This window comes from Melanaphis sacchari, unplaced genomic scaffold (genome assembly GCF_002803265.2).
Source record: "Melanaphis sacchari strain LSU unplaced genomic scaffold, SCAv2.0 Contig9_pilon_pilon, whole genome shotgun sequence".
Taxonomy (NCBI): Eukaryota; Metazoa; Arthropoda; class Insecta; order Hemiptera; family Aphididae; genus Melanaphis; species Melanaphis sacchari.
In genome coordinates, this window is record NW_020271711.1 from 769,821 (window position 1) to 797,670 (window position 27,850).

A 27,850-nucleotide genomic window follows, 5' to 3' on the forward strand; every position below is an offset into this window, starting at 1 on the left:
GTGTGTGTGTGTGTGTGTGTGTGTGTGTGTGTGTGTGTGTGTGTGTGCGCGCTGCCGTCGCTTTTGTGTCGCCGTCGTTGCACCGGCAGTGCATACACGTTAACATGTTCGTGTGTATTGAAACGATATTATGTTGTCGTCGTCGTCGTGGCAAAAAAAAAATATAATAATAATAATAATAACACACGAAATGCACGACGACGACGACGGCGACGTGAAAATGTACGGGATACGCGTACATAATACCATCCGCTCTGGTGTAGAGTGGGTTCCCCGCGACCGTCGCGAACGACGACGTACAGGACGACAAAAAAGAATATATACGTATATACATTATGTAGGTACACACAATGTACGGACGAACCGAGTTTCTATTCTTATTCTTACTATTATTGTTGTTATTATTATATATATATTTTTTTTTCCGTTCGTCGTCCATCCGCCTTAGCGATTCGCAGCGGGTGTGTACGTGTTTGGGTCATTTCGGACGGCGACGCGGCGGTCGCGGACCAATCGTTCCACAATGAATGTCCGTGATTTCGTCCGATATCCTTTATTTTTTTTTTCGCAATAATAATAATATTTTTAGACATTATTGTTATCGCGTAGGTATACATTATACACGTCCATTATATTATACTTGTCGAGCGAAAAACACGCTCGTAGGCACGTCCAATCGGCGGTGACCGTCGGGTCGATTTTTAAAACCCCAAGAATGCGCATCCGCCACCGCGCCATGGTGTTGTTGTCGTCGCCGTCGTTGTCGCCACCGCCGCCGTACGGGGTCTTCTGATTTCCGTGCCCCTTACCACCACCAAGACGAAGCGACGAGAGGATTACATCGTTAAAGTGTATGTGTGTGTGGACGGGCGAGGCGATTGGGATTTGTGACACAAAGGCCGATACTAAATAATGTCGGTCGGTGCTGACACCAATGGTAATATAATCCCGAACATTGTAACTTGTCACAGGTCTCCAACGAATAATGTTTTTCAAGGAATCATCCTAACGTGTACGAGCCACCCGTAGAGTGGTCATAATACATCCGTACCTACCTACCAAATTGTCTAACGTCAATATATTTTTTCATTTACAATGCACTCGTACATATCAAAGGGGATTTTAAGAGACAACACGCTGAAAACATTATTTTCATTATATTGTAAAACATCAACTATATTGTTAGGTATATTAATAAATAACTATATTATATTATTGTACAAAGGTTATACTAGCGGACCGCATCAAATGTAGATATACTTGTAGTGTTTAATGCGTTTATTGTACGTCGTACAATATAAATATTTTATATAGACGGTTAAAGGGATTAACTTTTATAATCTCCCGTTAGTATGCCTTTTTTTCCACTCAGTTACCTACATAATATACATTTAAAAACTGAAAAAGTTTAATATGACCGGTTTCACTGGTCTCTCTACACGGATTCGATATATTATCATGACGTACACTACTTAGTCCATCGATAACGTCGTCGTCGTATACATCTCAAAAATCGTATATATAAACGACAAAATATTATACTTAATATATGCAGACTGTAATATTAATAATAATAATATTGCGGTGTTCGATGGACGGTGATTAGGGCATCGTATATCTTTTCGACATTATTGACGGCAGTATAGACATCATCTTTTATTATTCTCGGTCGTCTCCTTTTCCCCCTCAGTCTTCCAACACACTCACACAGACGTCAGAAACACTCACGCACACACGCAATGATTCACACAATGATTGCGAGTTTTCAGTGATATTATAACTGTTCATTATTTATACATATATTAAAATATATATGTATATAATATAATAATAATAAATTCGACGACTAGAATAAAAAAATAAATAAATAAAAAAAATGTCAACCGGTTTACGATGTATATGTATATTATTATAGCAACCGTTTTTCGAATACAGTTTTCGTTCCTTAAATTACCGCTGCCGCATCCTTTCACTTCGGTCTGGAAGTAGGATGAGATACCTGTAGTGTTAGTATATATACGATCGACCGCTGTTAGCTTCCCGATAAACCACCTCCTGCGTATATAATATGGAAATCCAATTTATACGTTTTTTACGCGGGCGCATTTCTTGGTGTCGTCGTCGTCGGCATCGGCGGCGATTTTATACGAAACGCATAAACCGTGTAACGAGCTCCCAGAACCGAAATCATTTATAATATTAATCCCCACCGGTAGGGTTTGTGAAAACGCATTATGAAAATTCCAATCGTTATCACACGATATTCAAATTTCAACATTTTTCAGTCGACTAGTAAGAGCAGATACTATATTATAATGTACTCTACGGGAGAAAAAATATGCGAACCCTCATCACCAATATATTGTCATCAAATTATTCGTTTGAGAATGTTTTTAAATTATGGTTTTTTTTTCATAAAAATGTTTACCTTAACATAATAATAGAAAAAGCGGTAAGTGTTTTCCAATAATCACATTGAGGAAAACTATAAAATTGTCTGTGCAGTAAAACAAGCGATGAGTTGAGGCAAATTTACGCGGATTCTATATCGTTAAAAAATAAGAATCAATTTTGTACATAGATTTAGTGATACGATACAAAGCCTAAATATTAGAGAAAACTTTTTTTATAACGTAATAGAATCAAACAAATCGCTAACAAAATAAACCGCATTACAACAATATTTGCATAATGGTGTCTGTTAACTTTATAAGAAAAGCCATGTATACGAACGTTAAATAATACTTAATTTTATTGCGAAATACGACCCTGATACAGAATAAAAAGTTTAAATAGAAATAAATAGACAAACGTCTTATAATAATTCGTGTTTCTCAACTTTCTGGCTACGAGAGCTATTGAATTTACGCAGCACGGTATGGCGGACATAAGCAACCAATGCGGTGAAGATGTGTTTATTTCCATTGTTTTTCATAACAGACGGTAGGCGAACAATTTAGATCATCAATATTTCGTCGATGTCCAAAAATTATTCTATAAATAAACATGGGTATTGTTTTTTCAAAAGTAAATAATGAAACGAATAGATAAAAAAAAGTGTACGCTAACCATACTGTACGTTTTAAAAACAAAAATTACGGCGAAATGTATTTTTGATTTGTTGTAAAAATAAAATATTTTCAATTATTCATTATACTGATGTATTTTTATTAGGTTTTTTTTTCAACAATAATAAACTTTGCTTTTTGACAAATCATTCGGAAAAGTTTTTCCGCGAAAATTTTACGACCAACAATGTTAATAAGGATATAGTTTTAAGAAATTATTTTTTTTTATGATATCTTTTTAATGAATGTATATCGTAATATTATTCAATGTAAATAATTTTTAACATTGACGATATAAAATAATGTTTAACCCCGTCTGCCGTTCAGTGGGAATAAAAATTAAATATGTACCAATAATATCGGAATTGGCTTAACCATTAATAAAATGGTTTCTTTTTTCAACCATTATACGTCTACACGGTTTTACGCATAATAAAGTATAATATACTAATAATACCAATATGTACAGCAATATCGTGTCTAAGTAATACGTATTATAATAAAATGTATGGCATAGTTATGTACTTGTACATAATACATACAGGTATAATAAATACAGATACGGTATAAGAACGTTATGATTGGGTAGTATGATTGAGTCGTCGTCGTCGTCGTTTAATTCGATTATGGTACGTTGTACGAAAAGAAACGAATTTCGTTTTTAGATTCGCCTGTAAAAGGAAACGGACAGATATATATCGTGGTAAGTACTCATGTATGAAGTGTAAATCATCATGTAATAATATATGAATATAATGTACATAGACGGAAGAGCAAAAAAATCAAATTAAAATCAAAAAAAATTCAACAAGCTATTATATTATATATTTTCTTTTTGCCTCGTCCGTGGTGTTATATATTACGCACGCACACCGCGCCTCCGACTCTATTAGCCGCCACCTCCCTCTCACAACCAATCATCCACAAAAATCGCACTTATATAATATATAATAACGTATAATAATAATCAAAATAATATATAAGTGTATTATATCGTATATACGTATATGCACGTTATTACCTATACCTATAGCTAAGAGGTACCTTCCTATACCGAAATATTATTATTTATACGCGTAAAAAGAAAATATGCTTTTCGACCCACTTGCATGTGTGTCTGCGGCGGCTGCGGCGGCCGACGTTCTGTATAATAATAATAATAATAATAATAATATACGCTTTTTATCTGACGTAATATTTCTCGCGTATATAATAAAAAAAAATGCGGCGGCGGCGGTGCCGGGGCCGCGTGTGTGGTGCGTCGGTTGCGGTTGCGGCAACCGTCGGCGATGACGACGAGGACGACGGCGACGACGACGACGACGACGACGACGACGAATATAATATCATTATAATCGTTTTTTTTCTTCTCTCTCTCGTCGTCCACCATTTCGTTTTTTCCCTCTTCGGCCGACCGATATAATATAATATCATATCATTACATACATGCGTGGCGATATGCAATTACGCGGGACGGCAAAACGAATTTCGTTTTACACCCGCCAAGTGACGCAAAAAAAAAAAACGCGATTCCGAGGCGAATAAAAATATTTTTCTCGAATTTCTATCAAATACAAATCGTCAAACGGCGAAAAATACGTGTTCCGCCCACGCACTGCCGGCGGAGAGGAGTAACGCGTACCCTTCAAATAATAACAACAACAATAATAATAATAATAATAATAATAATAATAACAATAATCTCCAAAACTACTAAACGCGACGACGACGGTCACGCGGGTTATCGGCGGTTCGGGCCGTAAACACCCGCGCGCGTTCACACACACACACGTGTGTGTGTGTATGTGGAATTGCCCCCTCCCCCGCGGGGACGGGTACAATCGGTGTGAGGGGGTTCGATGCGTGCGTGTGCAGTGTCGGAGGGGAATTATATGTTATTACATATATTATAATATATATATATATATATATAGCGTCATCTCCGGTATAATATTATGTGTGTGTGTGTATATATACGTCGCACGGCAAACGACAGCCACCCGCCGCCGCCGCGCCAAAGCAGCGTCGCCACATAAATATAATATTATAATAGTGGACGGCGGCAGCGGCGGCGGCGGAGAGGTACGTGCGTGCGTATCGGGTTTTGGGGGTGTCCGGTCCGCTGCCGCCGCCGCCGTCGTGGTCGTCGTCGTCGTCGTCGTCGTACGGTTGGTGGGTCGGCGGCAGCGGCGGCGACGCGGGAACGCGATAACGTGGCCTCCCGCGGTCGTCGTCCACCGCCGCCGACGCCGCCGCCGCCGCTGGACATATGACATTTTACAATTCTTCTCACTCGCACACACGTCGTTTAAACACACACACACACTACATATGTTGCGCGTGTGGCGTGAATGTATTCGCGTGAGAGTGTGTGAGTGCGCGCGCAGTTTGTGCACGTCCATATGATATATGTCTGTGTGTGTGTGTGTGTTTACGACGCGCACGACGACGGTGGCGGTGGCGGCGGTGGCGGCGGCGGCGTTGGTGGTGGTAGCGAGTAGCGACGGCAGTGTCGGCGGTTGCTGCTCATTACCGCCACACGTTTCGCGGACGCCGGTCGTCCGTTTTCGTAGTCGTCGTCTAACCTCATACCACGATCACACGCGCTCCGCACAACACTTCTCACGTCGCGTCGCGCGCTTTATATTTTATCTGTCGTCCGTCCCGACGGTTTTCATACGGATCAAATAAATTAATATTTTTATTTTTTTGTTTTAATTTTGTCGTTGACTTCCGCGTTGCGGAATAAAACTTTGAATTTTTTTTTTTTTTTGTGATTTTATATTTTTGTGGGTCTTTTGACCGTCATTTTTATTAACAATTTTACGTACGTTTTGAGATTATTATTATTATTATTATTTTTTTTTTTTGTGTGTACTTTGAATTATTTTTATTTTTACGCGTTTTGTGTTAATTCGTTTCGTATTTACGGTACCAAGTCTCTTCGCGCCAATCATCAACGTCGAGGTTCCGTTCGCTGACATGGTGACAGATACAACGAGCGTTTGATCAGCCCCGAGTCCTCTGCGAATATTCACCTGGTATGTCGAATTTAATTTCATCACTATATAATATAATAGCCACATTATTAATATATAATACTATACATTAGTTTCATTATATTACTATTCATTCTGATATTATATTTTACTAATTAAGATTTGTCTTTCGTATTATTATTCGTATACTGTTAGTTGTATTAGTTAAGAATTGTAATCAAAAAAAATAAATTATTACCATAATTCGCCCGAGTTGGCGGGCAACGCGGCCACGGCGGAGACGATCGTTTTTGAAAAAGCGCGCCAACTTTAGACAGATCTCTCCGCACGCCGTTACGGCGACAGGCGCCGTCTGTTTCGTTTTGCCAAACAAATACGCTTTTATTTTTATTTTTATTATTATTATTATCGAAATTATTATTGTTATTATCATTATTATTATTATTATTATTATTGTTATTATTGCTTTACTTTGTTTGGGTTTGCGCATAATATTATTATTATGATTACGATTATTTCTCTAAAACCGGAAGACATTCGTAAACGTCCCGCGTCGTATATTACTATTACGAATACTACTACTATTACTACTACTACTACTACTAATAATAATAATAATACGAAATCCTCGTATCGTACATGGAAATTTGTTATTATTTTTATATTTTCGCATACGTCGTTCGCCGCGGACGGCGACGCGTACAATCGCGACCGTCTCTATCACGACCATCTGTTCGACCGCGTCTCGGCGACGCGGTGTCATTCGATTGATATGCACGGGAGAGGAGAAGACGTATTATATTATTATTATTATTATAAATTGTTATTGTTGTATCGTCGTCGTCGTCTTCGTCGGCCGCGACGGCTACGACGACGACGATTTAATAATTTATTACGCCGAACGGATTAGCAGCGGTGACGGCGACGTGGTGCGAGTACGAAATAATAATAATAATAATAATAATAATAATATATAATCGACTCGACGAGAGATCGTATAACACACACGCTCGGGCTACGGCGTATTATTATTATTATTATATACGTGAGCAAGAGCGTGTGCGTGTGTGTACTTACGTTACATATATATATATATTATGTGCGGTGTCCCCACGCGTCGCCGCCGTCCTTTCTTTCCGCGCGCACGCAATCTCGTAATTACCGACGTCGTCGTCGCCGTCGTCGTCGTCGTTATTATATATATATATATATACGAAAAAGAAAACGCGTTCTAAAAATACGCGACTCGTCGTTGTCGGTACGGCCGCCGTGTGGTCTGTCGACCGTGAAAAATTGCGCGGCAAAATGATCACTATACGTATATGTAAACGCGCGCGTACGTTAAGTCGACGTGTATTCATATACAGATATGCATATATATATATATATGTATGTGTGTGTGTGTGTGTGATACCGTGTTTACGGCCTCTGGTCATGGACTTTTGCCGGATTTATATTACGCCGTTGTTTTTTTTTTTTTTTATCCCCTTTTCGACGGGTTTTTGTTCTTCCCGCCTCGGGAGTGTCTCGTGTGTATATATATATATATATATATCTAATATTATTGTACGGTCCGTTTTCCAAGCGGTTTTTCGCGCGAAAGACCAATAACTCTCTAGTCTCCCCCCCCTCCTCCGCGCACCACTTCCCGAGATAACTCTGTCCGTCTCGTCCGCCCACTCGTTTCTCTCTTCATTCAGATATATATATACGTGTGAGAGAATCGAGATACTCGGTTTCGTTTGTTTTCGCCGAAAAATAATACTTCCTCCCCCCGCCATTGTTTGTCGCGAGCGTTTTAAAAGTATTTTTGTTTTCAAAGTTTCGAGACTCGTCGATTATATCCGATTGAAAGTTTACGTCATGAAAACGCGGCGCGGCATAACAATAACAGAACGCCAACACAATGTCTCCTCCGAAGAGACTGTATATATACGTGTAAAAACGTTGTTCGTGCGCGTTTACGACTATCCCGTCTTCTTTGTGCATTTTAAATATTTTTCTCCGTTGTAATACCGTTTTATTTTTCCCGTTTCCTCTGTTGGAACGCATTTCGTCGTTAAAATACCAAACGCGCGATAATGACGGTCGGCGAGAGATAATCGCGAATCGCGTCGTCCGTTCGTGGTTTTACGTATCCCAATATAAAAATTCGAACGTAATAACGCCCGGACGATGTGAATAATATTATATGTATAAAATGTCAAATCGAGCGTTCACATGTTTATGTGTAAAATGGTTTAATGTGATAACGGTAATGATAATAATAATAATAATAATAATAATAATAATAATTGTTGTAATAATAACGATAATCGTGACATTTTTAGCTACGGAAAACATGACAGCCGGGGTTATTAACACTTTTTTATCGCTTCCCTAACCGACTCGTCGATTCTAGACGTCCGTGTGTCATAACCGTGTGTATAAAAACCCTTTTTGAAATGAAAACGAAACGTATCGCATTATCATACGCTATGTGCGTGGCCGTAGTCGGCGTATTTTATTATGTTATAGTGTTTTATATTGTGTTATTATTAATATAAGTGTATGCGCATTATTATAACACACGGACGAAAAACAACAATCGCTTAATATTAATGTTATTACAGTATTATTACAGTATATATTTAAAATGGTCGTTTTTTATGATCCGGCCTTTTGCTCGGTGGAGTCCGACGTATACCTACGTACTATTTATTTGAACGCTGGCTCCACATCATATTATTATTAATTATATTTCTGGACGGTGTTATTTTATTGTCAAGTGGCCCACCTTTATTTCAGTGAAAAGCAATAGTTATTACGATTATTTTTTATGCGGCGCGACGGCCGAGAACAAACCGTCTGCTACGTAATAATATTAATGATATTTTAATAGCACACGTCGATGAAATATAGAGACGTCGTTTCTCGGGCGTGAATACGACGTCGTAGATGACGGGTTTGTTTTGTGTATGCACCTTCTCCGTAACACGTATTCCGTTACGAGTGGCGCGCCGTTATTATTATTATTATTATTATTTAACGATTTAACAATATCTTCATAATATAATAAGAACATTTTAAAAACAGTCACTTCAGATTACTTAACCAATTTGACGACGAAACACACCTACGTTTGCTCGCCCATCCCTTACCACCTCTCACCTCCGTAAGATTTCGCGCTAACGCAATTTCCCGGTATTTTCTTTGTACCGAAACCCCCGATTGCGAGAAAACGCGCGTGCGTAAGAATTTCTGCAAACATTCAACTGTCGAAAACAACATCAACAACTGTCGCCGTCCCAGAACCGAAAATAGGCAACGCCAACGACACTTTACCGTCTGATCGAACCGTTGGTGTACATTAAAAGACATTGGCGGGGCGAATTCGGGATTATTGTTATCCATCGTTTCATTTATTATTATTCGGTTAGCGTTGAGAGTACTATACGCACAATGATCGCGGCGGTGGAGGCCCGTTAACGTAAACGACGTTTAAATTGTTTAACCACTTAATTTCATTCATCCCTCCGCTCAGAACTGCGCACCCAACCGTCACCCACACCTTCATTCCGCCCACCGTTCGTCGTCGTAATATCGTTCGGGTGACAGCTTTTTCAAACCGTTTAATAACGACGACGACCATCATCGTCATCATTATCATCATCATCATTATAATGATGATAAACATCAACATCATCATCGTGGTCGTCGTCCTCCTCGTTACGGACGACGAAGTGTCATATATATAAATGCTACACACATTACGTGTCCACGGTTTTTCTTTCTTTTTCATTTTTTTTTTTTTTTTCGTTATCGGTTTTATATAACGTTGTTGGCAATGTGGCCGAAGCGTCGGTAAAATCGTATTTCGCCGACGTCAATGTTTTACCGCATATTCTTATATAATATTATGAATAGGTTTAATGATACGGATAATTTTCTACAGTCTCTCGCGTCATATTATGGGCTTTTTTTTTTGAAACTCTCGGAATGCAAAAAATGCAAAAACCCGTAATTATTGTTATGTGACATCTCTGTTCGGTGCGCACGCGCATTTGTTATTGCTGGTGGTATGGCGTCCGTGTGTATAGCGGTTAAACCGAAACTCGTTTCGAAGGGCACTCTACGTGCGCCGTAAAACCCGTACACGCACACATACACGCATACTGCAGCGGCGGTGAATCTTCTCCCTCGCCTACGCCGTCGCCGGGTCGTTATATTTCTACCCATCCGCCATCACGTCACACGCACGTTATATACCTGTCCTCCTTCGTTGTCGACCGGGTACACCCCACACACGCGCTCGCGTTACCCTTCACCGCCGTCGCATCCTATATCCTCTTATCCGTAGGGGATAACTCGCACCATACACCCTCCCTCTACACACCTCACCCCATCATCGGTCATTTCGACCACCGCGCGCCCCTTGCAAACATCACGCCCGCTCGCTAACCCATCCACTAGTCCGCTTACCACCCGGGTTTCTCGGGAAAGGCATCTCTTTTTTTCCAGACCCCCGCGCTTCAGGGATATCCGGCGGTAAGGGGTGGAACGCGACGCGGTTTGATATTTATTTTTCCCATATTATTACTATGTTTATGTATTTATGTGTACACATACTGTGGACAAATAACACTATACGGTCGTGCGTCGATTTCTGTTTTTCGTTTTCCAGACGGTATTAATAGTCGTCGTACCCGAGGAGTACGAGAAGCGGAAGAAGTTGCGGCCGGTTTAACGCCGAACGGATTCTTTGTAGTTTTTAATAAATAAAAACGCGTCATGGAGGTGGGTCTAAAGAAAGACTCCCCAATTACTTACAGCAACGGAAAGCGCTTGTTCACCATTGACCAGAAGGTGGACGCGTTGGTCCGCATCAAGATGACTGGATGCTCAAAGGCCGAAGTGGCCAGGAGCTTGCACGTGGCCGAGTCCACATTCCGCGGATGGTTTAAAAACAAGGACATTGTGATGAAAGCAGAAGCCAAATATAACGAGATGAAGAGCAGGTCTTCGTCCGCGTCTTCGGACGGCTACAAGTCGGACGAAAATTCCAAATCGTTCTCGGTCGACGGATCAGACAATAACTCGTCGACATACACAGATGAGCGTGAGGGCAGCTTGTCCCGATTCAGCAGTCCCGACCCGTGCACAACCAATCCGATTCGTCGCAGTCCCGAGAGACTTCATCACCATAACAAGCTCAAGATCAAGAAACAACAACTCAACAACGCGTTGAGCTTGTGCAACAACAACAACATCATCGGTGGCAGTGGCGGCTTGCTCGGCGGTGGCTTGATCGGCGGCGGTCTTAACGCCGGCCTCAACGCTAGCCTCAACGCCAGTCTCAACGCCAGCCTCAATGCCGGACTCAACGCAAGTCTCACCGCTGGCTTTAACGCAAGTCTCAGCGCAACTCTTAACGCGAGTCTCAACGCAAGTCTCAATGCTGGTCTCGGTGCAGCTGCACTCAACGGCGGCCACGGTGCCGCCGGCCTTAACGCTGGTCTCAGCCTCAATCAACAATCGCAACAACTCCAGCATCAACTATCTCAGCTCGCTCATCATCCATTGCACCACAACATGTCTCCACTCGGAGGCCTCAAGGGCGGCAACGCCGCCGCCGCAGCAGCAGTGGCCGCCGCCGCCGCAGCCACAGCCGCAGCAGCCGTCGATCGCGCGAATCTCCGTCTCAGCCCAGCTGAAATCCAATCCAAGATCAACAATTACTTTGGTCCAGGCCCAATGATGGTGAGTCGCCTATACGTTTTAATATTAATAACGATATTACAATCCATTGCTTTTAATATAAATCAGCACAATAATTTAATACACAATGCCACAGTATAATAATTTGTCGTAGGTATATAGTGTTTGTGTGTGTGTGACATGTGTATTGTGTATACGGTTTATGATCGTCGTCGGTACTAGCTCGCATCATCCTCGTCACGGTTCCGGCGGGTCGGTGTGTGGGTCCTTTGACTGCGGATACCCCCACTCGCCGCGTCTTCGACGGCGGTGGTCACACACACACGACGCATCATAATATTATACGCGTACCGTCGTCTTCTTTTGAGTGTTCGGTGTATTATATATTATATTATACCATTATAATGACCGATAATATATTATACGATTTCTTTTTTTTTTTTTCGGTAAATTTTACAACCGACGCGCACATCGTCGTTGTCGTCGGTTTCACGAGATTTATATGCAGTTTATATATATATAACAACCCTCCACGCGTGGCTAGAGAGAGAAAAAACCTTTTTACTTTTCCGTATAATAATACGCTCGTACGCGCCTTTTTTCCATCCCGTACCCGCACACCGTGTGCACATTATATATATATATACTGTTGTCGTGTACATGCGATCGCGTACACACTCACACCCACACACACACACTCTTTCGGGTGTGTATAGCACATACACTCACACTTATATATATATATATATTGTGTACGCTTTGACGCCGTCGTTGCCGCCGTGTCATATGTATACAATATATAATATATATATATATATATATATATATGTGTGTGTGTGTGTATGTGTGTGTGTGTGCGCGTTTAGGTTATTACGGCGTGTGCGAGGGACATACACACACACACACGTGTAAACACTCGCGAACGCACCGCACACGACGACGACGGTCAACGTTATTATTACTCGCACGCCTCTCTCGCACAACGCACAAAACACACGTGCACAATATATACCATTTCGAAGTTTTCCTCCATTTTTTTTTTTTTTTTGTGTTCATTTCTCTCTGCCGGCCTTTATTTCGTTTTATAACCCGGAGGAGAGAAAAAAAAAAAAACGGAGAAAGAAGCAAAACATTACTCTGCACTCGACCTGTGCAGCAGCAGCAGCAGCAACAGCAGCACCGTAGGTTAAACCGTATTATCTCGAAACCATTATTTCATATACGCACGCACACAGCACACCCATATAATATACGCACACGTGTGCCATAACGACGACGACGACGACGACGGCCATAATATAATATATTATTATAATACGGTCTCGGGGCCGCCGCGTGTATAATAATTATTATCGCGAGGTTTTTATTTAACGACGAGAACGATCGCGCCGTGCGTTGCATACCTATGCGTGCGCGCGCGCGATGCCGCCGCCGCGTGTCGCCGCGCAAAACAAATATTTATCGCCGGCTGAAAAAACGCGGCCCCGCGAGTCCTCGTTATAATAGTAATAATAATAATAATATTATTATTACTATTATAAATTATAATACACGCACGAGTGACAGCACCCAACCTAACCTACGACGAAGACGACGACGACGACTACTTTTTTCGGTCTCGTCCACTCGCCCTCCCCCGCCCCTCCTCACCCACACCTATGCCGCTGGTTTTAATTGTCATTGCACACAATACATTATTCACATTATTGGACGTAGTAGTAATACGTATTTTTGTTTTGTTTTGTTTCTGTGCAGGCGGCCACTTCGCTACCAGGTTCAGTCAACTATCTCTCTCCGAATTTCTCCGCGGAAAATTCCTACAACAACAAGTCGAGGTAATTTCGCTCAGCGCGTTTGTCGCAGTATCGCGCGCCGCCGCTGCCGTCGCGTATATAGAATGAGTAACGGTCGAGATAAAATATATATATATATATAATATTGGCAAAATAACGAGAAGGAACGAGATAAAAATGTATAAAATAAACAAATACAATAAATAATACGACGAAAAATAAAATGAAACGGAAAACGAATACGACCGATGACGAACCGCCGCGCGACTCGTGCGATAATTGCGTGACGTCGCGTCCGACGACGACGAGTTTGCGGAGTGGCGGCGGCGGTGGCGCCGTCTCGTCGCGCCGCAGTTGCTCGATCTGGCGCGGGAGTACCCCGCGCGCGGCGGATGGGCGGGCGGGCGGAAGAGAGTGCCCGGAGGCATGCTCGCCGTCGCGGTCGTCGTGCCTGGCCGGCGCATAACATAGGATAATAATAAACACACAATAATAAAATCAATGACCGACCGACCGACCGCCGCCGCCGCCGTCGCCGACACACGAGATCGGCGATCGAGATTTTCGTTTTCGGGTCGATCGGCGACGACGACGACGGCGATTATCTATTGTGTAAAATAATATTATTATTTTTATACACGTCGTACACCGGTGCATTATATACATTACATTATTATATATATATATATATATATATATATATAATATGTACAGTGTGCAACGCGTATCTCTGAGGTACGGTCTCGTTGTACCGTCGCCGCCGTTTTATTATTTGACGCGGTCCGATAATACCCAGTCGCACTCGGTTAAATAACACGACGTATTATTATTATTATTATTAAGCAGACGGCGGCCGCAACGGGTTACACGGCGATCGGGTTTTTATTATTATTATACGTACTTTTTTCTTTTTTTTTTCGCCATCGGATTTCTTTTCTTTGTCGAGAGACTCGACGACGACGACGCGACGCGACGCGACGGTATCGTTATCGTAAATTTTTTTTTTTTTCGGTCTGCGAGGTCAGGCGTCGTCGGCGGACCGAGTGGGGGACACGCGCGAAACACCATAATAATAATAGTAATAATAATATATTAAATTACATTATTACTATAATCGCCCGATAACGAGGACGACGGGGCGACGTGCTATCTGTTCGTTCGCGCGCACTGTCCCGTGTATCGTCGCCGTACACTCACGATACGATACCATGATATCGACGTATAATAAATGTATTATAATAACGCGGTATAACAAGATGGCGGGCGGCAAAAAAATCACGGAAAATTCTTGGGAAACGCTATTTTTTTACGTTCGGCACGTTTTGCGCGCCTACGTAATACAACGTATTATAGGTACTCGAGCGAACGTGTCGACGGTCAGTAGTCGCGATCGTCCTCCGTTAGCAGCGATTAGGTTTAGCGTATGACATAGCTGCCGTAAAATATCATTGCGTGCAGTTGCTTCTGCGGTCGTTTTGCTGGACGGTGATTTTCATGTTTTATGTTTTGTGTGTTACAGCAGTTTCATCAACACTATGGTGACAGCCACACTCATGGAGCCGCAGGCATTGGACTTGTCCACTCACTCCAGGAATAAGTGTAAGGATTTCAAACCGTCATTAACCACATCCACGGTCACAAACACTACTACCACAAAAACGAGCCCGAAAATACTGAGGCACAATTCGTACAGAAACCTGTACAAGCCGTATAATAGCAGGTGCACCGACGACATCGAACATACTAGACAAGGCGAGAGACTTTGCTCAGTACCGCGAGAAATCCTCTCTAGACAATAATAATAATAACGTTCTAATAACAATAAATACACCTCACGATACCCGCGATAACCCAACGACCCACACGCGCTCGCCGGCGACGTGTTTAGTTTTACGACGTCGATATTCCGATAAATCACATTCCTAACAGCGGCACAGCAATAGCGACGTTTTTCGCCATAATATACGTCCATTACGTATCGTATATATATATATATGTTGGTGTGGCGTACGTTTTTTTTTAGGGCTTACGTTTTGTCGCTTTTTTCACCCCCGCAAGCACGATCGATTGTGTGTATATATATAAAGGTGCTGTGTACCGCACATACCACACGCACATCGATCATCGTATACATTAAAAGACTCACTCTCTTGAACGGCATTTGATAAACGCTCGCGAAAAAAATATCCCACGTTTACGTGCAGTATTATTATCGCAATTTTTATTCTTCTCCGCCCGTTTCCGATCAGCCACCGCAATGTTTACCAACCGTCTATTATTATTATTATCGGTCTATAAAAGGCCGGGCCCGTGCGTGCTACTCGTCGAACATACGTGATTTCGTCGACTTTTTCCCATCTCCGCGACACACTTCATGATAATAATAACAATATAAAATATTACTATATACTACCTCGTCGCCGTTGAGTAAACACATCTCGCACACAAACACGACGATCGCGTCGTCGACGGTGGTGAAGTGTCGCCGTAGGGTTTTAAAGAGGGGAAAAAAAATTTCCGTTTGCTACGACCTTTTCCGCAAGTTTCTCGTTTTTTTTTCTTTTTTTTTTTTTTCTAAAAAGGTCGAATCGTTTTTCGTGATACTGTGATCATCGTCATTTAATTCGATAATGTTTCAAAAACGTGTTCTGTGAAAACCGTCAGACGCAATTCGTCTAAAAATAATAACGCTCGTGTCCCATGCCGCATAATAATAATAATGATACCCATGTCTCTCTACCCTCTGCCTACACGGTGTCCAGTGCGGTGGTCGCTTGTTCTCCGCGTTTACCGCGGTTCTTTTAATGGACTCGGGAATACGTTTATTTTTCACCCCAGTTTTATTACTCCATAAATTTTCTGGATTTTGAGTGTGTGTGCAGACAGGGCGCGGCGTCGTTTGTCCTTTGGCGGTGGCGGTACGGCACACATCGTGCAAAGACACCGCGGCCTGCAGAAAAAGGGATGCCGGGGCGTGCTTGCGAGCGTGGTAGTTTTTATGGCTGGGCATCAGTAAATTTCCGTAACAGTTATTATAGCTGTGCAAACAGAAAAAAAAATAAATAAATAAAAGCCGCGTTCGAGTTGGTGTGTTAATCTTCTCTTTTGCCGATGCCGCTGCTTGTGTCTTTTTACCATCATGTCCGGTTTTCTATTTTTTCGTATATATACATATATTTACAATAATAACAATAATTATGTTGTTTTTATTAGAGACGGTTAGTGGAAAAACTGATTTATCCTAAAATCGTGCCTGTATTGACCATAATAACACAATAACTATATCATAATATATAAATACACTGTACTCCAAAACTAATCTTTGGGTAGTGTGCGTGTGTGTTGTGTGGTGATACTTAAAATTAAAAGAACGTCTCGAAATGCTCGAATGCTTGGCACGAAAAACTGTACACGCGGTACTATGACAAACGATCTCTTTCTGAGTGGTTGCGGATTTTTAAAATATATATATATATATATGTATTATTTCACCAATTTATAAATTTCAAAAAAAAAAGAAAACGCTGATTCGTTGTTCTCGATTTTAGGGATAGAAAAAATTAAACGAAACGCGTGGTAGAATTTTAGAGTTATCGCTTGGACGTGCACATATATCCGATGATAATAATAATAATAATAATTTCAAACAAAATACAAAAACCCATTAATTTCGATTTCTGTTGGACGCGTAACTTACCTACCCTGTGGGATATTTATCGAAGATTTAATTCCGGCCTACTGTAGTTTTCTTCTTTTTTTTCATAATATAAAGTTTATAATGTAACGATAATAGCAAGAACGCATTTCGTCCCCCCGTGACTTCAACAAACACTTAATATCTTAACATAACATAACGGTTACAAGCTTCTTATACCCTCGAATCGTATTGTCCATACTATATAGTAATACAATAAAATATATAAATTTGATAATATGTATTATATATATTACGCATAATAAATCCACATTTTAAAAAGAAAAAATATTGGAAATGATGAATAATGTATTTTTATTTTTATTTTTAGGCATTAATCCCAGGAACCCATTGTGGCCATTGTAAACCAAAAAGAAAAAACCTAAAATTACTTGTCGCCCACATATTTTTCAAAGAACAGAAGAAAAAAACGAAAAAGGACGACAAATTGACCTATCTGCTTCTCTTAGAATCAACCTCTCAAATTTTTAAAATTATAAAACCCTATTTAATGCAATTCATTAATTTCCGAACAAGTTCAATCTAATATATAATATATGTATATATTTGATATATATATATATTTTATATATTAACGTCATAATATTTAAAAATGTAGACTTTTTGATTTTTTTTTTTTTAAATGACTAAGACAGTTTTCGTTTTGTTTTTATACATAAATATTATTTATGTGTATGTACCTAATTGTAAGGACTATTTATAGTATTTATACATGTAAGTCTATATTTGATACGTTCGTATTAATAAAAACGGTGTAAATCATTTTTAACATATTATTCTATAGACGTTTAATACGAACCATACAAATATAGACATTTATTTATTATTATAATAATCTTTTTTTTTTTTTTTCATATAATTAATTTCTATAGACTATATCAATTATTACTACATTGTTATTGTTGTTATTTGTATTCCTTTTTTGTTTTTTTAACTAAATTGCCGATATTGTAAAGATTATAATATTATTGTACACACATTGTCTTAACCGAACCACTTATCAACAATTTCATTTTTAGCATCATTCATAATAAAAGCCTCAGTAAAAATGCGGAGTCTATATAAATATATATATACTCATATATATATATATAACATACTCCTCGAATCCTATGTTTAGCATTATTGCTAAACGTCACTATAATTATTATATTTGTTTCGAAGTACAGTGGCTAATTCATGGGTATGTCATCGTAAGATCGAGAGCCACCCGTATACGAATGTACGAAAGCTAATCTGTTACTATTTTTCAAATTTGATATTTCTTATTACTGCAATATATTATGAAAACGAAACTCGTTTGCGGGTCGCAGGGTAGATCACTGGCAAGATGTGCATTGTTTTGAATCCTATTGTAATGTATCCGGTGGGAACACCACAAAGTGTAGTTTGTTTTCGTAAGACCATTGAAGTCATACATTTTTTTTTAAATCCTATATTTTCCATCAACTAATGACGCGTGTCGATATTTTTCGCCACAATGTTTTCTTCAGACTTGAACGTACGACCAGAAAGTTTCCAGTACTACTCATGATCTCTTGTTTGTATACATTATTTACAAGTTTATATTATACATGCGACTTACCAGAGTCACAAAATCAATACGTAGATATATTACATATATGCAATTTGCTTGTATACAATAATGGACTTTAGACAGGACTTTCTTACCCATATCTCAATAGTGTAATCAGAAAAAAGAAATTTTTCGTTGCAAAAGTTATTCGTACTCGACAGTGGCGCCGAATATAGACAAAGGCATGAACGTACTTAATCATTGCAATATCTCATTGCATTTTTCTTCCTAGAACCATCAAAAGTATATCGCATAGGAGATTTACGTAATACCTATCACGCTTTTAGTATAGATACATAATATTATGTTGTTTCGGTGCCACAATGTACTGATTCTCGTTCTTGATCGGAAATTAAGATTTAGATGTTAAGGATTATTTGATTAGTCACAGTAATAATACGGACATGTTGTATATTATGATTTTTTTTCCTGCTGAAAATGCGCAATAGTATATTCTGTAGGAATTTAAATAACGTTACCTACCTACTCACCTATCACGTTTTTAATACATGTATAAATTTCGGTGCCAATATTGGTTCTCGTTCTTGATTGGAAGTCAAGATTTAGATATTAAGGTTTATTTATCGAGTCACAGTAAAAGCGTGAACATACTTTACATTATGATTCATGAGTGATTTAATATGGCGAATGGGATATAATTACCTACCTAACGAATGTAATATGATTTAAAAAGTCTGCTTACATGATACTATTGTACCCAAACTCTCACCGTATGTACATAACATGTATGACATTGTGGTTGACTGAAAATCGCTAAGATCGTCAACATTAATTTTATATTGTCTTTTATTTCTTATTTTTTGAATAGCCTCTGTTAAATATAAAATATATTATAGCCCGACAGTTATAAGCACTGTCCTTTTATTTCTTAATATATATTTGTAGGTTTTTTAGCTAAACCAAAATTACACAGGCATGCTACTCATACTATAGTATGACTGTTATGTGCCTGCGTTTGATTAGCTAAATGATCTACTTTTAATATATTCTTAAGCATTTGTATCTTTATTTATAATTACTGTTTATACCATTAAGGTTAGGATTACCATAACTCACTCATGTTTGTGTACAATATATTTTATTACATTATTATTTAATATTATTATTATATTATGTATAATGTATACCTATAAATATATATATTTATTTATTTATTATTTTTTTCTCTGTAAATACAATATCAATTGTTAATAAAACGACATTTTTGTTAGTTTATACGCCGGATTGCTGTTAATTAATCCTGATCAGGTAATCGGTTCGACGGAACGGTACGGTTGTAGTGCTTTAACACCTGTTTATACGGAATTAGGAATAAAAATGCTCGACGAGTACACAGACATTTTTAATGCATTGAAAACTCTCCGTTTTCGCTGCACAGCAGTGTGTTATAACTAGAGTACGGATTTTAATGCACTCAAAAGTATCGAAATTGCCATATAATATGCAGTAAAAATCATAAAAATATGCAAGAAAATTTTTTTATTTATATAAGATTTACAAATTAAACAGCTTACAATAATTAATTACTTAAATAAAATAAGTATTTAAAAATGTTTGGTTTTAATATGCAATATATTTCGAATTTTTTAAAAATATACAAATATGTAGGTACAAATAAAATTTTACAATTAAATTCAAATTGTTATGATTCGTGAAGATAACTGAAAAAAATCTAGAAAAATAATAAGCGATTGCATATAAATCCGCGCTATGATTATAATTTAATAACAGCAAAATTATTTTTAACATTTCTACTTGACAAAATGTTATTTTACATCACAATTTTTTTTTTTTTTAATTTTTGCTTTAATATGCAATATATTTCGAATTTTTTAAAAATATACAGAAATGTACAAATAAAATTTTACCATTAAATTCAAATTGTTATGATTCGTGAAGATAATTGATAAAAATCCAAAAAAGTAAAAGAAAATAAATATGCGATTGCATAGAAATTCGCGCTTTAGTTATAACAGTATACTTATAAAAATATAAAAATTATGTACGTACACTTTACTTACATAAATATGTATTTACAAAATATTACGGTTATATATTATATAATATGCATACGTGTATAATATATTATTATAATGTAACCACGTCATACAATCATTGGTTGATATTTTGAAACCAGCGCACACCCAATAAAGCTTCTCTTCATCTGCGGCTATGTCCCCGACGACCAACCGACCAACCAGTGCGGTATTCGCTACAGCGCCGCCGTTGCGTTAATCTCATCGTGTGTGTATATATAATATATATATATATACATACGCGTATAACATTATTATAATATTATGCATATTGCATAAATATATGATATAAAATATACGACACATTTAAATTATTCAAATACCTGAAATGCCTAATGATTCTTGTCAACGAATGTGCTGGAACGCCGAGCGCACTTAATAATATGATATTATTTTATAAACCTAATGTAATAATAATAATAATAATAATAATTATTATTATTATTATTATATTAATAATCATATCACTATATCAGCCGCACGGTTCGCCGTTTATCGGACAGACACGCCCGACTATGTGCAATGTGCATAATATTACACGAGTAAGTGTAATGTACGTGTATAGTGTGCATTATCGATGGATAACACATTGACAAAATGACATTTCTCGGAGAATTTTCTAAACGTCACTGACTATATGCTATACGGTTCGAACCGATTTCTAGTTAATACAACTTATATAACGTGGGCTTTTTACATACGAATTTCATAAAAAATTCATTTTTTTTTTTGTTTAATATATCAATATTATATATAATATAACATCCGATATTTTATGTAATATCCTATCCCGGCTTTAGATTGAGTAACAATAATAAAACTAGATATTTTAATTTTTTAAACTAATTAAACCATAATAATATCATCAACTCCTAAATTTGTATTAAAAAAAAAAAAAAAACTAAAATGTATTCGTCATTACTATACCGGATACCCACGGCTTACTGGTAATGTTCAGTGATTTAGAATGCTATAAGTGAATACTTCCATATTTTTTAGCTTTATGACGGTATAATAAACGCCAAAGATATAAAAAATATTTATCGTTTGCAGTATTCGCATCAAAACTAATGGGACAAAAGCCCCAATATAAAATTATATGTTTACACCTAACACATGCGCTATAAGTATCAATGATAAAAAAAAAAAAAACAAAAGTATATTATTTGTAGGATTATCAATATTTTATACATCAAAATATTTTAAATTAAATCATCAATGATTTATAACATATGATGTACGTATATAATCGTAAAAATCTATAGCTTAGTTAAAAATGAAAAAAAATAATAATTTAAAAACTCTTTTATTTGTACCTAATCAACTTTGTATAATTAATTGCTATTAAAGTAGATTAGGTTACCTATAGCTTCTTACGCGAATGCTTACTAAGTAATTACGATAAAATATTATTGTATAATAAAAAAAATTGACGCTATATCTTATTTAGATAATAAACGTACAGCTAAGATTATATTCGTTTGTATAATATATTCATGCACTTTGAACGATACACGTTTTGTATATCTAGAATTAAGTATTAGGTCGGCTTCTGTGCTAGAGAAAATGGAGTGCATTGCCTTCTTTTTTACCTAGGTCATCAATGACTATTGGCTTTATCGAACTAAAAGGAAGTTTTCTGGTGGTTAATTAGTTTAATTTAATATTTGGTACTTTGGAGGATAAAAATAGAAAATGTATAGTTCTTTTCAAAATAACTGTGAAAAAGAAAAAAACATTAAGGAAAAACGAGAATTGTTCTTGTACAAAATTAGTAGGTAGGTACTCGTAGAAAAACAGGTTTTTTTGGCATAACTCAAAAACGAATTTTTTTCAGATTTTAATGTCAATATAATCTATTTTATTTTTAGACATTTTTAATATTCAATTATTATGTTATTATTATTATATGTCAATAAATTTTTTTTTGAAATTTTCTATATTATTTTTTAGTTAAAAATCCACTTAGATTTTTCTCTTTATATATAAGGTGTAAAATTAAAAAAAATTTTCATAAGATTTTTTACTTATAATAAATAACATATTATAAAATGTATATAATTTCTGAAAATTAATTTTAGAAAAAAAAGTTGTATTGTTGTTTAAAAGTTTAACTAAAAAAAAAAAAATGAAAATAAGTATTTATTAAAATATGTATGTATTAATTTTCGAAAAGTTATTTGGTGAAATAGAAGATGATAATGAACATATTTTTAATTATACTGTCTAGAATTCCAATATTAACTCGTCCTGTATAGAGTATGCTCAGTTCTTATTAATTACTATTTCAATTAAATCACGAAGACTCAACGCCTTTGCTTACATCTGGAATGTATATTATGAGTTATAACATTGTTATTGCCAAAATCATCAATGTGAAATTTGTTGTCCAATCGAATCACCATGCGAACTATCTGTTTTTTAGATTTGTACGTCTTTCTATATTTTAATCACACGTATGTCTGATATATGTAAGAGGTGTGTTAGGTTACAATGGAGCTTTTCTATGAAAAAAAAATTTGTACTTAAAACAGATCTAAGGAAAATGGATTTGTATTATTTTTATTCTATTACAGATTCTTAACAGTGTAACAAATGTATTGATTTTAAAGTAACATTTAAAAAATCTAAAAAAAATTGGAATATACTCTTTTTAATTTGTTTAAGGATAAAATTAAAATGGAATTACGATTAAAAAAAAAATTATATGAAAATAACACATTGTAACTTTTTGGTTTATCCTATTTTCGTGTGGTTTGACTCATTTGAGTATCTATAATTTTTTTGAGATTGTTCTAAACGTTATGATGACATTAATTGACATATTAAGAAATTATTTGATTACGATATGAATTTTATAATTTATTTTCAGATACTTTTTTTAAAATTAAAAATAGATTTTTATGAACTTTTTATCATTGTCATAATATGTTTTTTTTTTTTTAAATAATTAGAGTAATGAATTTTATTTATTTATCATATAACAATTATTTATTAAAAACGCAAGAATATATCATTGGTTTACATGGGCGTCCTCAGAAATTTTACTGGGGGGGGGGATTAATTTAAAAAGTAAATGAAGATTTTTTATTCATTTTATTTATAGAATATTATTATTTTTCGTCATTATTATATTAAATTATTACAATTAGCCATTAGGTAACAAATTTAAAATTCTAGGGAGGAATTACCCCGTTTTACCTTCCTGGGGATGCCCATGTTGGATTTGTAATTTGGATCTAAGTGATCTAATCTGCTGTCTTACTATTTCTTTTAGTCTACTAATCTAGTAATACTTGAAATTTTAGTAATCATTAGTTTTGTTGAACAATCTTCATCAATTTTTATTGATTACAAATCATCATGCATGAAAAAAATTTTCCGTACTATAGTAAGCTTTACACTGTTTAAAAATATCGAAAAACATATAAAAAATAAAAATAAAACAATAACTTTTAGAAATATTTATATGTACTACGAGTTAATAAAAAAAAAATCAGAATATATTTATCCATTTATTTTAAATTAATTTTCTATTTCCTGTAAACAGTTAAAGAAATTAATTAGAAAAGTCTTAACTTTTCAGAGCTATTTTAAAATGTAAGGATTTAGTATTATTTTTGAATTGTAAGAATAAAACTGTCACTGAAGAAACAATCTTTATTTGTGAATATATTACACGGCGTAATGTATAGGCAAAATAGGTACATTATATCATTTAAAAATATTATCTGAAAAACTTGGTAAACCCTCTGCTGTAAGTATAAAAGATTTTTAGTTATAAAATATCTAGTTATAAACTATATATAGATTTTTAGTAATAAAATATTTAAATAGTTTATGAATGTTTAAATTGAATTTCTATAAGAAAAAAGCAGTTGCAAATTTTTAATTTTTAGTTCTGACCGCAGAACAACATAATGTATTAATTTTACAATAGTTATTTGTTTTTTTCTTTTTGTATCAGAAAAATACTCTGATTATCAACTTCGATGAATACTTCTAATAAAAATTTAGGTTTAGTAAGTACTTTTGAGCGGAAAAATTGAAAACTTTCTGTTTTTTTAAAAATAACATGGTAAAACTAAAATACATTTGTTTTAATTATTATAATGATTGTTTATTTGTTGTTTGGTATAATAGCAATACAAGTGTATAAATCGAAAATTGAAGTAAATAGCAATTTTATTATCAGTGTTTGTTAATACTGATTATTGATTGCCATAATATATGAACTTTATTATGGAGTAGGCATACTTTTGGAGTTAACATCTTACCTTAAATTTACATATATTACAGTTTTTAAAATGTTTTAACTTTTTTAAAGCTATTCATAGATATTTATAATTATTGATTTACTTTAATTAAAAAGATTCGGATTTTATAGAAATTTAAAGTACTGAAATGCATACTATAGTATGAACAAAAAAGCTTAAAATATACAATAAAAACATTAAAATAAAGGCTAAAGTAGGTAAACACTCTATTGTAAGTATACGTATAGTAAGTGTTAATTTTTTGTTGTTATTAAGTAAATCACTTTAATGTATGCATTACATTTTAATTTAGTGATAAATCATTATAAACAAAAAAGATATTGAACGAAGACGATGTAGGGTACAAGTCAGCCTTTATCACTAAGTATAATTATATCAATATTATGATATATTTACATTGCTATTATAGAAATTTAATTGATTTTAAAATTCGCAGTAAATACGGTAGATTGAATTAATTTCATGAAAAATATTGCAAAACATTTTTTGTTTTTATATTATTCAAATTTTTTGATTCCAGTACAAACTACTTATGTTGAACCTTATATTAAATTTTCAAGCGCTAGCTATAAAAATTGAAAGTTCTATACATTTTTAACTATAAAACAATTTTTAATATTTTGTGATAACTTTAACGAATTTTTTTTTTATTTTTTTTTTTTGATCTTTTTTAAGTTCAGCTACTAAGAACATTAGCTGTGGATAGGAACAGTAGGTTTATTGTGTAAGGTTTGTTTGTAAAGTTTGGTTAGTATGGTTGGAACACATGTGTGTATGTGTGTGCGCCATAGATTTGTTACTAAGAACTCGGGTTTGAACGTCTGAGAGCTCGTGACGCCTGCCGATGCTTCAGATCACATTAGTGATTGAGGCCAACCACCGAAACCAGCCCACTAATGAATTTTATCAAAGTGTTTAAACGCCAAATGCTTATAAAATATATCGTTCATATGTATCATTTAAAAAATACTAAACTCTATTATAAATATTTTATGTAAACGATTTTTAATTATTTATTTTTGAATTTACAAAATAACTACTTGTTGATGTGTAAATGTAATGCACTATTGAAGTGTTTCACTTTTATTATATCAAATCGTACCTGCATGATTTAGAGTTAAAAGTTAAACGATGTATTTTAAATAATAGCAAGCCTAATAATACTTTTACTAGTTTGTTTCCGTAAAAAATATATTGGATCAATCAACTCATCAACTAAATATGTATATTTAATTAAGTGTATTATATTATAACAGTTCTGTTTACCACCGTAATTTCAAAATTCCAATCAATCCTGAAAAATTTGTCATGTTAAAGAATAGTGTGAAAACTTGACAGAATGAATTTTAATTTGGAATACTATGCAAACAAAAATGCACAGCAGTAAATACTGATAGGTGATGTGCAATACTATATTATGCACATTGTGCAAAAGTGTAAATAGCTGAAAATGTATGGTGAAAGCATACACACAAATATTTTAAAATTAACCATTTTATGATATTTAACTGTCGAATTTCGGTAATCGAGGTATTATAATAATAAAACCATGTAAGCGTTGTATAATATAATTTGAAATGTCAAATGTAGCGTAAAAATCATAAAAATGACTCTTTCTTAGTTTAGTAGGATTGTTTTTATAAATATTTTTTAATTATAATTTGCCAGATGGAAATTGTCAACTTTATATTACTTTTTTCTTTTCAATCATCGTTGATAACTCGAAAATATTTATTTAATATCGGAAATATTTGATATCCTGTAGCCAGCTGTTTGCGCTTAAAAAAGATTTTATAAATACAAAATGTGCAAAAAAAATTTGTTAATAAGTATAATATGTACATACGTACATAATTAAATAAAAAAATATATTTTATAATCAATCAAGGTTATAGGAACATTTTAATAATTTACATATACTTTTTAATAGTTTTTACTGCCTACATATAGCTTATAATTAAAAAATAAAATTAAAAAAATTTACTCAATTGTTATTTAATAACTATATGCATTATTTAATAACAATAACTATTTATTTAGAATTATATTTTTAGAGTTATTGTTTCGTTACTTATGACTAAAATTTTAAAATTAATCATTATTTTAATAAAATTAATGTATAGGCAATGGGTACCTCGTTACTTTTATTTATAAATTATATCTTATAAAAACGATAGTATTGCTTGGTGTTTATTTTTAAAGGTTGGTTTACTTAAAATTCAAAATTAGTTTATTTATTTAGAGTACAGAGTTATGAGGTATTTACTGTATATTGCATATTATATATAGATATTATACAAACTATCTTAGAACATGCAGTATCTATTATTATATGGGACCTAGCCACTCCTAGCTATACTGTTCTTAATGTATAATATATGTACCGTTTCTGGATATTTCTAGTACATTTATAGACATTTTTATTTACTGTATAAAGTAATATATAATTTTTATTATTCAGAAATGTATAGACAATGTTAGTATCTATATTATGCGACATAAAAAAAATATCATTGTTGTGTATGAATAAGTATAATGAAATAATATAAAATACGTATATGATAATACGGTTTACACTCTACGCAATGCTAAAAATGACCCCGACCCTAGAAATTGTGTATAGATTATATTATTAGAAATTACATAAATAAATGATACAGAAAATTAT

At 35.2% G+C, this 27,850-nt stretch overlaps 1 protein-coding gene across 4 annotated transcripts; it reads left to right on the plus strand.

Annotated features, from left to right (window-relative positions):
- The first annotated feature begins 5,920 nt into the window (after positions 1–5,920).
- Positions 5,921–17,864, plus strand: LOC112603240 (circumsporozoite protein-like). Of its 4 annotated transcripts, none has more exons than XM_025351730.1 (5): positions 5,921–6,109; positions 10,731–11,806; positions 13,520–13,599; positions 15,077–15,309; positions 17,583–17,864. In XM_025351730.1, exons 2-5 carry the CDS (start codon positions 10,838–10,840, stop codon positions 17,615–17,617), a joined length of 1,317 nt encoding a protein of 438 aa, XP_025207515.1. In that variant the 5' UTR covers positions 5,921–6,109; positions 10,731–10,837; the 3' UTR covers positions 17,618–17,864. The 4 variants fall into 4 exon arrangements, with proteins under 4 accessions (XP_025207515.1, XP_025207517.1, XP_025207518.1 ...); XM_025351732.1 differs by having other exon boundaries at positions 15,077–15,277; XM_025351733.1 differs by having other exon boundaries at positions 15,077–15,156.
- The last annotated feature ends 9,986 nt before the right edge of the window (positions 17,865–27,850 follow it).

Coding starts and splice junctions, on each gene's coding strand:
- LOC112603240 (XM_025351730.1), top strand. CDS start 10,838: ATGGAGGTGGGTCTAAAGAAAGACTCCCCAATTACTTACAGCAACGGA. Junction 13,600..15,076: donor TCCTACAACAACAAGTCGAG/GTAATTTCGCTC, acceptor TGTGTGTTACAG/CAGTTTCATCAACACTATGG. Junction 15,310..17,582: donor CATCGAACATACTAGACAAG/GCGAGAGACTTT, acceptor TTTTATTTTTAG/GCATTAATCCCAGGAACCCA.